Source organism: Pongo pygmaeus, chromosome 16, assembly GCF_028885625.2.
Source record: "Pongo pygmaeus isolate AG05252 chromosome 16, NHGRI_mPonPyg2-v2.0_pri, whole genome shotgun sequence".
Classification (NCBI taxonomy): Eukaryota; Metazoa; Chordata; class Mammalia; order Primates; family Hominidae; genus Pongo; species Pongo pygmaeus.
In genome coordinates, this window is record NC_072389.2 from 61,571,719 (window position 1) to 61,586,595 (window position 14,877).

Genomic DNA, 14,877 nt, shown 5'->3' on the forward strand with positions numbered 1-14,877 from the left:
CCCGCCTTGACCTCCCAAAGTGTTAGGATTACAGGCGTGAGCCACTGCGCCTAGTGTGCCTCCAATTTATTATTTTGGATTTTGGAATATTTGCATATGTGTAATGAGTATCTTAGGGATGTAACCCAAGTCTAAACATGAAATTCATTTATATTTCATATACACCTTATACACACAACCTGAAGGTAATTTTTATACAATTTTTTTTTAACGGAGTTTTGCTCTTGTTGCCCAGACTGGAGTGCAATGGTGCGATCTCAGCTCACAGCAACCTCCGCCTCCTGGGTTCAAGCAATTCTCCTGCCTCAGCCTCCCGAGTAGCTGGGATTACAGGTGGGCACCACCACCCTCGGCTAATTTTTTGTATTTTTAGTAGAGACAGGGTTTCACTATGGCCAGGCTGGTCTTGAACTCCTGACCTCAGGTGATCCGCCCGCCTCGGCCTCCCAGAGTGCTGGGATTACAGGTGTGAGCCACCGTGCCTGGCCTATACAATATTTTAAATAATTTTGTGTGTGATATAATGAAGTCAGGTGTGGAATTTTCCACTTGTGGCACTAAAAACGTTGGGATTTTGGAGTGTTTCAGATTCTGGAGCATCTTGAATTTTGGGGGATTTTGGATTAAGGATGATCAACCTGTATCTACGTTACAGACTCACTGCAAGTATGTTTTTCACTCCCACTCATGTAGGTATGATCTCAATTCACAAACAGGCAGAAACCATCTCAATCCTATTTTTTCCATAGCAATTTTATTCTATCAGGGTTTCAAGTAAAACTGCCTTAAGAAGGTAAACAAAAGGACCTAGTAAATGTGTTTACTGTTGCTTACACTAAAAAATTTTCACTAAACTACAAAGACACTGAGAGATAAGAGGAAGGGAAAACTTGCTTTGGTATTTCTTTCTTTTTTTTTTTTTTTGAAATAACCAAAGAGGGGTACAATTTAAGCTAAAAGAAGTTTGCAGTTAGGTTGGGTTGTGGCCTTGTTTTAGGTAAAAATACATGGGTTACTAGTTTTCTTTTTTTTTTTTTTAACAACAAAAAGCTAATTTTGGAATTCTACTTTTTAGAAAATACAAATAACCTTACAGCATATTCAGTACTAAAGCACATGCCTACTAAGAAATCTCCTTTCTAGTGAATAGTGTCAGTGATTTGGACCTTTTGTCTATGGAGTAAGAATGAGTAAGGGTAAGAAACATGCAAGCTTGTTAACCTAGAGTTAACTTGAAGGTATTCATAACCATATTATAGAAACATAACAACACTGTCAATTTTTTACTAACCTTATTTTCTATAATTACCTTTAAAATATATTTCCAACTCTTTTCCACTCAACTTTGAATGCTTTTTTTCCAGACTCATTTAATGCCTGATATTTCAACGGACATACTTTTATCAAACAATATTTCAGTTTAATAAACACAATAAATTAATTATGAACTGATAATAAGTTATTGTCCAGTCAAAGGCCTACATCACATACTATATTTATATTTGTAGAGTAGGAGGACAAGTGCAGACTTGTTTGTGATATGCAAGCCCAGTAATTTAGAAACTATGATAAACCAAATGCAAAACCCATTTGATAATTTTTAAATGTCACATTTCTTTTGAGTGTAATTTTAAATTCTCATAAATAATGGTACCAAAGGATGATTCAGGAAGTAGTACAAAACTGATAGTCTCTCAGAATATTATCAGGTGACAAAATAATTTGTAAAATAATATTATTGCCTCAAAAATGTGAAATATCTAACTGCAATCATCTATTAAAAATGATTTAAATTTAATACATATATACTATTTCTTAGGAGAATATGGTAGTAAAGGAGTTTTCACTTTTGATATCTTTATTTTATATAGTCACTTGATGAATAATATAAATCCATTCTTGTGGAGCAGGGGGTATGAGACTATTAAATATATTCACTAATTTTGTTTATTATCTACAAATGTTGTTTATTCTGAAATTTTAAGTATATAAAAATCATTTTTGCAAATAGGATTTCTAAAGTTGAACATTAGATGCCAATAAGTATATCATTACAATTTTAAAACAAAAATATAAAATTTCATATTTTGGAATTCACGTGTTTGTTGCCCATTATTTTTTCAGAGCAAGTACCAAAAACTGGAGTGCACTCTACTTCAGAAGTTTTTCTCATGTTAAAGTCAGAGCAGTTAGGCTGTAATGGATGTGCCAATATAAAAAAATAATTAAATTTACACATTATTTGCCAAAAAGTGCACTCGACTATCATCATTATTCAAACATTTCACTCAGTTGCCTCCACAACTCACTTATTTTAAAACTATAAAGTGAAGATTCCTTTCCCCTCTTGTTCTCATAATCAATTAAAATATACATTACTAATTCAACTTTTAAAATTTGTCTCTCTTAAAAGATTTTAGTCCATTAACTTGGATATCCCACATCTGAACGTAAAACCAAGGTGCTTAATTCAATTTAATGATGATTTCAGAAACACAAAGTTACATCACGTTACTAGAGGTTAAAAACACACACACACACACACACACACACACACAAACACACACACACTGGTTTTGTGAAAACCTTGATGGCAAGCAAGATATTCACCATTTCTTCTTTTAAATTATAGCTTTAAAAAGGGGGTTAGGGTATCCATTGAATAATAAAGCCTGCTTTCTGTCACTCACACACACACACACACCCCAATCATATTTATCAGACCTATTCAAGTTGCCACAACATGACTATTGTCAAAGCCAAAAAAATTCTCCTTTAAAATATTTAAACTTCATTTTAAAATTAAAACTGAAAGCAAGATACTCAACTGCCAACTACTGTTGATGAAACTATTAAAGCCTGCACTGACCTACTTCATATCAGCATCATGACGGCATGGATGCATGCCAAGAAAATAATGAAAATTACTATATAACTAACCTTAATCTTGTAATTAAAAATTGTCACTTTAAAAATGTGTAAATACTGTACATGCAATGCCAGTTGCTTTACGATATGTTTTCAAAATGAGAAAATGAGTTTTGATATTTTAGTACTCATATTCAATGATGGCCCTGCAAAGATTTCATTTCCATTTTCAAAATCAAGGCTTTTTAAAATACCATATAAAATTCTCTTTTTAAACTTCTATTAAAAGCAATCTCTTAGACCAAATTCCAAATATTACTTTCCATTTAAAAAATACTGCTACAGTTAAAAAAAAAGGCAGTTAATGAAGAATCCTACAAAACAATGCAAGTTCATGTTCAAAGAATATTGCAATGGCTCTAACAGTGGATGGACTTAACTCAGTGTATTTAATTATTAAAAGATTCCCACTAGACTTTAGGAGTTTAATGCTGAAATATTGGAAATTTTCATACGAGAAAGTAAAATAGCGAAAGATATTCCATCAATGGTTTCTTTTAAAAAGACATACAAATGGCAAGACATTTGATTCCCTATATTTTAATAAAAAAAAAAAACACTTTGTTGTAAACTACCATCTTAAAATATTTTATACTAAAAAAGCACTTTCTTCACAATCAATGCAAAGAATAAACTCCCCAAAAAATAAATTTAATATTAGAATAAGGGAGGCAAAAACATTCAGAAATAGCAGCTAACCCAACTGAAAGGAAGAGACACATTAGGTTTTGTGCTGCATATTAATATTCTTACGCACAGTATCTGTTTGGTGAAAATTCACAATACACTTCTTCCTCCTTCTATGGCTGCAAAAAGGAGTAAACACATTTCACATTCTCCAGTTCCAAATTCATGCCACCATCATGCAATATGACTTAATTTCGACCCACATTTCTGTTACAATGAGTGAAAAAATAAAACCAAAAAACTTGTTTATCTGCACTCACAATTGAGGAGGGAGTAAAAGCATTTTTTAGCTAAGAAGACAGGGGCCGATTGATGCAAAGTCCCCATATCTCCAGAGGTGCTACAAATGTGCACCCGACTGGGGAAAGCCACATTCAATGAATGCATCAGCCTCCTCCTCCGCTCCCCCGCCCGCCGCCCCCCACCCACTTTGCAGCAGAAATGTGCCTGGGCTTTTTCACCCGAGCGATGGAGGATCCTCTTACCAGATGGAGTTCTTGATCTTGTGTTGCAGCGCGCTGGCCTCTGTCCCTGGCAGCCCGGGCACAAGGCCTGGCAGGGCCACCCCCGAGTTGGGGGCGCTGGGGGGAAGCTGCTGGTGGGCATCAGGCTGCTGTGGCGGCGGCTGTTGTTGTTCCTCTGCCATCGCTGCTGGAGGGGTGGGAGGGAGGGAGGGAAAGATGGGGGCGCGGGGAAGGGTGAGGAAAGAGACCGGGAGGGGAGGACGAAGGGGGGAGAGGAGGAGGGGGAGGGGGAGGGAAGGAGGAGGAGGAGGAGGAGGAAGGAAGCTGGATAAGCTAGGCCTTTACCCCAGGGCTCGAGTGAGTCGCTTTCGCCTGCCGCCTGGGGGACATCACCGGGGAGACCAGCGGCTCCTCACGGCCGGGGCGCTTCACCGCGGGAGAGGCATGGCGGCGCCCCTCAGCCCCCCGCTGCCGCCTCCTCCCGTCAGCGGCCGGGGCTGTTGGGGGGTGAGATGGGGGCGTTTGAAGACGAAGTGGGGGGGCAGGCTCCCCCCAAAATCCAAGAAGGACGGTTGCTCAGGGATTTGGCGGCCGGGCTTTCCTTCCTTGTCCCCGGGGCTTTCTACTCCGGGGTTCCCGTGCTGCTGCAGCCCCAGGCTCCGCTCCACGCCACTCCCCACGCCGCCGCCGCCGCCGCTCGCTCCCAGCCCCGCCGCCGCCGCCGCCGCCGCCGCGGCCGTCGCTGCCCTGCCAGCCCCGGAGGCAACCCAGTGCGCGCAGCCGCACTGCGGCCCGGCGCAGACCGCACAACACCTACCGCTCCGCCGGGGGGGGCGTGGACCAGGGTGTGCGGGCCGCGGGCCGCGGGCGCGACGGGCCGGGAGGGGGGCGCACGGCGCGGAGGGCGGCGCGGGCCAGCGGGCCAGGGAAGCGCGCCGCTGGGGGCCGGGAGGAGTCCGGCCCGGCTGGTGGAGAGCAGGAAAACGTGGGGGAGGTGCTGGCGAGAGAAAGAGAACTTGCGTGAGGAGGAGAAACCAAATTTAATATTTGGCGTGGAAATGGGATTTGGGCGGGGGAGGCATCTTCAAAGCAAGTAAAGAGAAATCAACATTATCCCCCCTCCCCTGCACATGTGAGGATTACTTCCTCCCTGAGTAAATGAGGAGAACTGAAGCAGGTAAGACGATAAACTGACTTTTCAGAAGCCCCCAAAGAAGAACACCCGTTGGAATTAACCACCCTTTAGGTAATTCGGTCTTGAACGGAAATCGCGAGTCAGGAGCTGGGTTGAGTGCTCCTCGGTCGGGCATTCAAAGCCCTCCAAATCTGGCCCCACTTTAGCTATCCAATCATAGCGGCCTCCATCCCCCTGCAAGAACTCCCGGCTCCAATCAGGGAAGTCTCCATGCCATCCTCAACGCGCAGCAGATTCATTCTTCCTTCGTGCCTCTTTGCTCATACTGTTCCCCTCCACCTCCCCACCCCACCCCACCCCACCCCCTTTCCAGGAATGCCCTCCCTCCTTTATACCGCTCCCAATTCAACCCAGGCTCTAAAGCATAGCTCAAGTCGCGGCTTGTCAGGGTCCCTGCAGCCAAGGCCCCTGCCTGTCTCTGAAATAAACGCATGTAGTACTCACAACATGGAGGCTCAGGCGTCAGCCACGAGCTCCTTCCTTTGGAGCCCGTTGAGCACCCGCCCTCCCCTCCGCAGACTCCGCACCATTCCCATTCATACCTAAATGATAGCTTTGCCACAAATAAGTCAGTCTCCTTTAAGAGCAGAAGAATTGGCTTTTCTAGGTGGGGCTGATCAGGGAGGCTGCGTGGATGTAGAAGACAACAGCCAAGGCCTCTGGCACCAAAATGGAACAGCTGTTCAGCTCACACTGACCTTTCTTGGGCCCGTGGGTGTTATGAGCCCTTCAGCTTTAACTTTGCTGATAGAGTCTCTATCAGGTTTCTACCTGTTAGATCCTCTGGCCACTTTCCTGCTGTGTGTGGACTTTGGGCTGTGAGGCTCTGCCACCTTTTAGACTCCTAGTGGATGGTGAATCTGATTGGCTTGGGTTGCCTGGCCTTTGAGTTCTCAGTTCCCTGCCTTGGCCTGAAACCCTCTTGCTTTTGTCCACTGTGCCCTCTGACCTGGCTCACAGACTCAAGGCCCAGACTCACACTGAATGCTTGCACGTGGTGAGGGTTGAGGGTGGGGGTGCGGGGAGGAAGAACACCTGTGTGCGAAATAAGCACCACCCCCCCCGTGGCCTCTTGGATTACGCTGTGCTCCAACTACCCATTGCACGAATTGCATCACACAAATGAGCCCCGTTTTCCATACTCTAAGGTCTCTATTAGCTTAGCCACTTTAGGAAACTATAGGTGGTTTACGACATTCATTTTGCATACATATCTTCATGTGGGTGTGTAAAGACAGTATTTTTCTGGACCAAATTGATAGATATGGTGTGCATTAGACAGAAGCTTTGAAGAATAAAAATAGCTAATGTTTGTTGAACACTTTGTGTGCCAGACTAGCACTTTCCATACATTATCATAGTTATTCCTCCCCAAGAGTGTATAATGTAGGTATTATTATTCTCCCTCTGTTACAGATGAAATGGAAGCTTAGGTTAATTAACATTCTTAAAATTACCCAATTAGTAAATACAGGAGTCAAAATTTGAGTCCTGGAAGTTTAATTCCAGAGCCTGCAAGCTATGCTGAAACTGGAATTACGCTGAAAAATCTTGAATGTAGGTATATATATATACGTGTGTGTGTGTATGCCCTATATCACATTGAGGAAAGTTGCCAGGTTCCCCAAGGTTCTAATTTTTTGCCTTGCCAAGAGAGAGTGATGGCTCCAAGTTGCAACACCCTGGGAGGGGGAGATCCTTAGGAAGTGGGAGACTCATCAAGGGGGTAACGTATCTAAGGTCTGCCAAAGGCCTTAAGAAAAGGAAGCCGAGAACCAAGACGTTTTATAAAAAGTTCGCTACCGGGTGTCACACAGGCTGGCTTCCCAAGTGCAACTTCTGAGAGTTTTTAGTGGGTTCCATAAAAGAGCCAGGTCACCCCAGCAGCCACTAGAGGGCTCACGAAGCTGCAGCCGCGGGCTGCCCTCTAGCGGGCGGTGCTGACCGGAGTGTGGTGGTAAACCTTTTCCGGCCTTCCAGGACCTACAGGGAGTTGAAGGAAACCAGCAATGGGAGGGGTGGCAGAGAGTATCAGACTGAGGAGACCTTATTGCCAGAGTGAGATACCCTTTCAGGGAGGAAAGGGGCAGCCCTCACTACTCACTTAACATCTGGGAGTACAGTAGGTGTTTTGTTCCAGTCTTCAGAGAAGACTGAATAAAATTATGACATTAAGAAATCTGATGAAGTTACCCAAAATTTTGAGTGTGGACTCAAGCCAAACCCAGGGACCCTGAATAAAGGCAGGAGTGTAGCCATGTGCTTCTCATATTATGTGGACTCCTTTGATTGTGCAACCCTGTACTGAGAACCCTCAAGGACCCAGAATCAATGTGGCTCATTTTCTCTGAGCATCATTTTGACTCGCTGGTAAATAAGGTAAGACATTGTAGTAAGCATGACTTTTTAAGATAACACACAAATATTTCCCAACCCTGAGGAGCCCAAGTTTATTCTCTACTGGGAAAGTGTACACCAGAGGAAAATTTTGAGGAACACTGATGTAGTGGGGTAGAAAAACCTGACCTTGGAGTCAGAAGACCTGGGAATTCAAACCCTCTGTTTCCATCTCTATAAAAATGAAAATAATGATGTACATCAGAGGGTTGCTGTAAGGAACAACATGTAAAGTGATAGATAAACCAGGGAAGTATTGGCGACATTTGAAGAGTATCTACAAGATGGATTGTGAGCACCTCAAAGGAAATGACTATTTTATTTATCCTAGTAGTCCCAGGACATAATTCCTGACTCCTGGCTATTTAATAAATATTTGTGGAATTTAGTAGTTAACTAGCCCTCATTTTCTAGCCCAATCCATTATATTGTCTTGCTCTCTTATGTCTGTAAACCTTGTCTCCTTTATGAAACTGTAAACATTTTATACTGTCCAGACTGTAGTATATACATTTATCATGCCTGATATATAGCAGTATTAGGCACAGAAAATATGAATAAATAAGACCTGGCCCCAACTTGAAGTAGTTTACATTTTGTGACGTAGAGCAACATATTAACATATATAAGATGATGAGTTATAAAGTATAAACATATCCACTAGTGTTGTGGAGTCATAATGGAGGGAGAAATTGATCTTGCTCAGGGTAAAAGAACTGGAGAAGGCATCATGGCTGGCATTTTAATTGGGTCTTGTTGGATGAATAGGAGTTGAGTAGGCAGAGCAACAGAGGGAAGACGATTTCAGATAAAGGGAGTAACATGAGCACTGGTGTGAAACCATGAAAGGGTACTGTTTGCTGAAGGAATAATGCATAGCCCGGTGTTGACTCTGTGATCAGATCCTAAATGAGTATAGGCGAGGGAAAAGGAGAGAGAGACAAAAACCCACTTTACAAAATGTTACTTTGCGTTATAGTTAGGATCGTTCTATCAAAAGAAGATCTGAAAGTCGGTTTCATTATTGGTACATACTGGTTAAGTGCTGAAAGTATACATTTCATTTCCACAAAGTATGGTGATTTACCAGATATGGAAAAGGTAAAGTTCTACCCTGTTCTCCTTCTTTCCCAACTTAAGTATAAAAATAAAATACTCCTCTCATCCTCTTTTCCCCTGATCATTACTTCTTCTGTCTTTTTCCCTTGCAAACTTTCTCCTCTAGAAGCTGAAAGTAGAGTGTAATGACCTACATGTTATTTAAGAGAACAAGGAAAGAAGGCTTTTCCCCCAAATCTTCCTTGATAGCAGAAAGTGATGGATAATTTCTTTCAGCTAAGCTGTTGTCTTTCAAAGTGCAAGTAGTCCTAGGAGGGCTTATATATACATAAGTTTCAATGTTGTAATGTGATTGAGCTTTCTTTCAGTCTTTAATAGCATTAGAAAGAAGAGGATGTGGGAGGGAGTGAAGAGGAGAAAAATAAAAGCAGCAGCAAGATTACAGAAGAGGGAAGTTGAGGGGTTCAGAACTAAGTTAATATTGGCAAATTTTGATACATGTTCTCAATACCAAGAGTGCTAATGTAAGTATGCTGTGAAAGTGTGAATTCTTCTGTTAGAGCACAAATATGTCATTATGTCATTAAAACAATGTATAGCCCAGTGTTAAGGCTAAGTAGCCTAACTATGCAAATACTGGCAAGGCAGCAGGCTGTTAACACTGTCACTACCTGGCTATGTGACCCTATCTATACAAGTCATTCTTTCAAGTCCCTTTGCTTCTCTCTAAGGATTAATGGGATAAAGTTCACATAATGTACTCAGCTCTTCAAGTGAGTAGTATGATGAAACGAATGCCAGATCCCGCTTTGATTTCACTTAGAAATTTTCCACTGTTGATACCATACATATGTTTATGTTGTAACTTTCAATTCTTTAACATTAAAGAAGGTTCAAGTTAATATCATCTATGTAAATTTTAAAGGAAGTGTTTACTTTAACTTGGGCCAAAAGGTCCCAAGTAGAAATTTGATATCTTAGAAATTCAGGAAAGGAGTGGCTGTGAACAGAAGCAGATAAAGAAAAACATTAAATTGTGACACTAAAAGTGTTTTAGTTATTTACTTAACACTAAAAGTGATAATGAAAAGACACCAGAGCCAATCCTACAGTGAGGAAGTCAGTGCCAGTGCAGTATGAACAGGTGGGCCTAACCAATAATTCACAAAGTCGATCATTCCTCCATTCCTTTCAAGGCACATTTGAGAACCTGCTATGTACAAGTTATTATATTGGGACCTTAGAAAGATTAAAAAATAAGTAGTAAATAAAATATTGTTTTCATTTTCAAGAAGCTCATAATCTAATTGGAACACTACACATGTCAGCCCATACATATTTTTAAAAGTGAAATAAAAACACAAGAAACAAACAAAAGATGTGTGACAGGATAATTTATTGAGCTATTTATTTGGGTTTTATGCTCCTTATATTTTCCCTCCCTTCCATTCCAAGCAGGCTTCAAGGGAACTTTGTGTTACTAGGTAGCAAGTTGTCTGACAAGAGCTCTCTCTTAGGCAACTCCAGGGGGCACCATTCACATTTTAAATGAAGCCTCCTGGAACAGGACTCCTTAGAATGCAGTGTCAATGTTATTTCTGGAATTGGACCCAGCAATCTGTCTTCCAAGTTTGTTGCTCCTTGAGGAGATGTTGCTAGGGGGTTAAAAAGGTAAGCACATCGGGGGAGAGAGAGAGAGAGAGAGAGGGAGGGAGGCAGGGAGGGAAGAAAGGAAGGAGGGAGGGAAGGAGGGAAGGAAGGAAGGAAGGAAGGGGTGCTGAGATGGATGGATCACAAGGTCAGGAGTTCAAGACCAGCCTGGCGAAGATGGTGAAACCCCATTTCTACTAAAAATACAAAAATTAGCTGGGCATGATGGCAGGTGCCTGTAATCCCAGCTACTCGGGAGGCTGAGGCTAAGGCAGAGAATTGCTTGAATCGGGGAGGTGGAGGTTGCACTGAGCCGAGATTGCGCCACTGCACTCCAGCCTGGGCGACACAGTGAGGATCCATCTCAAAAAAAAAAAAAAAAAAAAAAAAAAAAAATGGAAAGAAGAAGCGTCTATGGGCAGGTGGAATTACAGAAAAAAAAAATTCCCATGAACTGTAGAAAATCAAAGATTGGAGTTCCAGTAGTGAGAATAAGAGTACCCCAGGGAGATACTCTAACCTCATATGGATGCACAATGCCATTAGGGAGGCTGGATTCCCCTGCCTCTCTTGGCCCAAAAGTGAAGGAATTGCCTGGCTTCTAGGAACTAGTGAGGATGTCGAAGTCCATCTTCCATTTTCTAGGCTCAACATAAGTCTTTCAAACTCTACTGCAGTACTAGGAAGAGAGGAAAGCCCAGTAAGAACTGAGATTGGATTTCCTTCTACTCCAGCAGAATTAAGGCTGAGATCACTTAAGTCTGTGGTAAATTTAATTTGATTTAAAGAATAGTGACATGTCTTGCACACCCAAATTTGTACTTGCAAATTTATACTTCCTAGTGGTGGATACTGTATAAAAAAGACGCTGGTAGGTGAGATATATAAGATTAAAAACTTCAGGGAATGGCGTAGCTAATAACTGCTAAGGAAGTTTAGAGAAAGAGCAAAAGGAGCTAAAGTTAAAAGTGGCTTCATGGAGGACTTGGGATGGAGCTAGAGTGTGAGTAAAATGAAGGATTTATAAAGGTGGGAGAAAGAATAGAGACAAGTCCGAAGGGAAAGGCAGTGTGAGTAGAAGCAGGAAAATGAGCATGCAAATGACAAGACACGCAGGACACTGGTCTAATTGGAGTGAACAGCTGATGATAAAGGTTATATGGGGTACCGAATTCCGAGTCTATTCAAGCTAGTCTGAGGAGTTTGTGCTTCCATACTGTACTTTGTACAAAGCAAGGTTCTACGAGAGAACAAGTAGTAGGAGATATATATATTTTATATTTGTATGTTTATATATTTTAAAGGAATTGGCTTATGTGATTGTGAGGCTGGCAAGTCTGAAATCTGTAGGGAAGGCCAAAATGCCTTGCACAGTGGATGCTGCAACCCACAGGTGAAATTTCTTCTTCCCTAGGAAAAAAAAAAAAAAATTCAGTTTTGCTCTTAAGACCTTTCACCTGATTGGATGAGACCCACCCAAATTATTTAGGATAATCTACTTAAAGTCAACTGATTGTAGCTAATTAACCACATCTGCAAAATACGTACCTTTACAGCAACATCCATATTAGAGTATGATTTGAATAGCTGGGTATGTGTCAACTTGGCTAGGCCAAGGAACCATGACACTTACCACACTCTGTAAGTCACTCATGTATTTGAGAAGAAGATGTCTTTGGATTTTCTTTACGTGGATCTCAGGAAAGGTAATTTCCTATGAAGTGGGCCAACCTGTCTCCTTTCCAAGAATAGATCTATTTTCTGTGCTCTTCCCTGTACATAAATGTTTATTCCCAAGGATGAATTTCTATTTTTCTTCATCCCTTTTTCCCTTACCATCTCCTGAAGTTATGCCAGTGTTATATTGTGGCTGATGTTAGTATGTTTTTGTTTTCTCCATTTAAAGTGCCTCTAATTATGCCTGTAGTGTCATTCTCCTAATTCAGCAAAGCCTCAGGTTGTCTGCCATATCCACAGACCCCGTCCAAGCCTGGCTCTATTGATGTAAGCTTCCATCCTTGTCTCTTGTAACCCTGGCCCCCTGGTTGGAACGGGGCTCAACATTTGACACCATGGCAATCAATCTTCTGGCTAGACAGTGGCTTATGAGCTGACTCAATAAAACCTTTGCCCAAGGAAGACGTTAGTAGTTAGCTAACGAATTGATTCCTTTTTTGGAGAGTATGAATATGATAAGGAGAGAAGATTATGCAGTTGGGAGTAAAAACAGTAGCTGAAAGATACACAAGAGAAAGCTAACCTCAGAAACCATTAGACAACAACCAGAAGAGGCAATGATTAAGCAGAAACTGTGTGAAGAGGAGCTCAGAGGGCTTACAGAAGATAAGATAGTGGCTTAGTATTGGTAGGAGCAGTAGGCCCAGGGAATGATAGAAGCTGACTAAATTTCCTGATGGAGCACCAGAGAAAGCAGGTGCAAATGAAGAGGAATGGATTATTGGCCAGGCCTTGGGGAAATTCAGGATAACCACCCAGAAATCCAGGAACAGACATACAAGCGATGGCATGGAAACTTAAGGGGAGCTGGGGAGTGAAAAGTTCGTTTAGGCTCCAGTGCAGCTCTAGCAACTGAATTATCTTCTCAGACACTCAGGAGAAGACTTTCATTACTTCCTTAGTTTAGTGTGATTTTCTCCTCCCCCCAGAGTCTTACACATAAAGTTATGGTCCTGCTGGTGTGAAGGGCTCACTCATTTGTCAAGAATTGCATCCTCTCAGCAGTTTTCCCTTATCCATTCCCTACCCACTCCCAGCCAGGTTGTGTTAGCTGTCTCTTTTCTGTGGCTCTGTGGCACCTTGTACAGGCTTATGTCATACTATCTCATTGTAGGCTAATTGTAGGTTTGTTTGCCTGTTTCTTGCATCTACACTCCCTCTACCTGACTTCCAGTACTACAAACTACATTTGGTCAGGAAGTATGTTTTTAATCTTCTCTATATCTCCAACATATACTATAGTCCCTCCCACAAAGTAGCCAAACAATGAATGTTTGTTGAATTGAGTTATTATAAAAAGCTTTTTTTTTTTTTGTCCAGGCCATGAAATAAAAGCAGAATGTCAGAAAAAGCAGAATGGGCTAATAAGAAAGCTCAATATCTTATTCATAATAATGGTGTAGGAGCTGAGAACATAGTTAATTTGTACTTAAAATTCATGTCTCCATGACTTTACAAAAATTTTTCAAGCAGCCAACTGTGTCTGTTCAGCCTGACATCTGGTGCTGCAATTCTCCAGATTTAAAGGTACTCTGGCCAGCTTTGTACCTTTTAAGGAAAAGACTCTGCTGCATGCTTCCTGTAACCTCCAGTTTCTTATCTGAATTCAGATCCACACTCTTGGGCAAATGAGGCTTGAGGCTGACCCTCATGGAGATCCCCCGGGCTTCCAAATTTAGAGTCTAGGATCCAAATCTCAGCTCTACCACTTGCCACTTTTGTGATCTCAGGCAAGTTCTTTGCTTCTCTGAGCCTCAGTTTTCCAATTGGTAAAAGTGGGGATAATAACTCCTTCACTCAGTTGTACTGATAATTTAATGAAAAATATTTCTGAAAATACTCCACACAATGCTTTACACATAGTAAAAGGCAAATAAATTATGAATTTCCCTTCCTTTTTTTCTGGGAGGTAGAGAGGAGAAGGGAAGAAATAGATTGATGGCAGGGGATAAGGGCCCTAAAAATGACAGGAGCCCTGAAAACCAAAAGTGGTGGCAGCCTAGTTTTTACATGCCACTACTTTATAGTCTGATAAAGCACAGGTCATGATCACTAAAAGCCACACTGCACCTAAGATAGCTGCTGCAAGAAATTCCTTGATCAGAGCACAGAAGGACATTCAAACTCTGCGTGTTTGAAAAGCACAAAGCAGATAGGGAAAGAGGCACCACTGGATGGCAAGAAGAAAAAAATTGCCTACACCGAGCAAAAAAACCCCAAAAACCATAAAACAAGGAGAGGTTCAACATATGCTATGTCAGAGAGTTCTGGGAGTGTACAGAGGTGTCTGACTTTAACCCCCTCCAAATATCAACCCCAGAACTGAAAAAGGAGAAAGAATGGAAGGTCTTCATAATCAGTTGGAAAATCTTACACAATATTTATAGGAATTTTAAACACGTATCCCTTCTGAGGTCCCTAAAGAAAGCCAAATGACACCAGCTGTTCAGGGACTCAAAACCCCAAATAATATTAGAGATGAGGGTCTGTGCTTTCTAGCTACTCTCAGAAGGGTTCTCTTAATGAGTATTAAAGCTGTAAAAGTTAGCTCTTGATGTACTCTGAACAGGCTACTCAGCAGTCAGGAATTGAGGTATGGCAGGGAGGGAGTAGAACTCCATAACAGGATGAGCTCGTTAGCCAAATCTGACTGAAAACGTCACTTATCGCTGCCTAATGTGTAAGGTGGAAAAAGTGGCTAAAAATTACAGCTCTTCACAATCAGTTCCTCCCACTCCCATGAAAGAACATTTAAAAAAA

The 14,877-nt window shown here is 41.8% G+C and overlaps 2 protein-coding genes across 4 annotated transcripts in view; both read right to left on the reverse strand.

Moving 5' to 3' along the window:
* The window catches only part of RFX7 (regulatory factor X7), a 161,321-nt gene extending 156,535 nt beyond the window's left edge, over window positions 1-4,786 (reverse strand). The window contains exons 1-2 of one of the 3 annotated variants that reach the window (XM_054451606.2): window positions 4,425-4,786; window positions 4,101-4,263 (exon numbers count right to left, since the gene is read on the reverse strand). In XM_054451606.2, coding sequence (XP_054307581.1) covers window positions 4,101-4,261 — 161 coding nt within the window. In that variant the 5' untranslated portion in view covers window positions 4,262-4,263; window positions 4,425-4,786. Of the gene's footprint in view, window positions 1-4,100; window positions 4,267-4,424 lie in introns of those variants that run through there. The other 2 variants (XM_054451607.2, XM_063652643.1) reach the window with 2 other exon arrangements.
* Window positions 1-14,877, reverse strand: part of NEDD4 (NEDD4 E3 ubiquitin protein ligase) — a 613,929-nt gene that overhangs the window by 414,375 nt on the left and 184,677 nt on the right. The gene's annotated exons all lie outside the window — the stretch shown is intronic.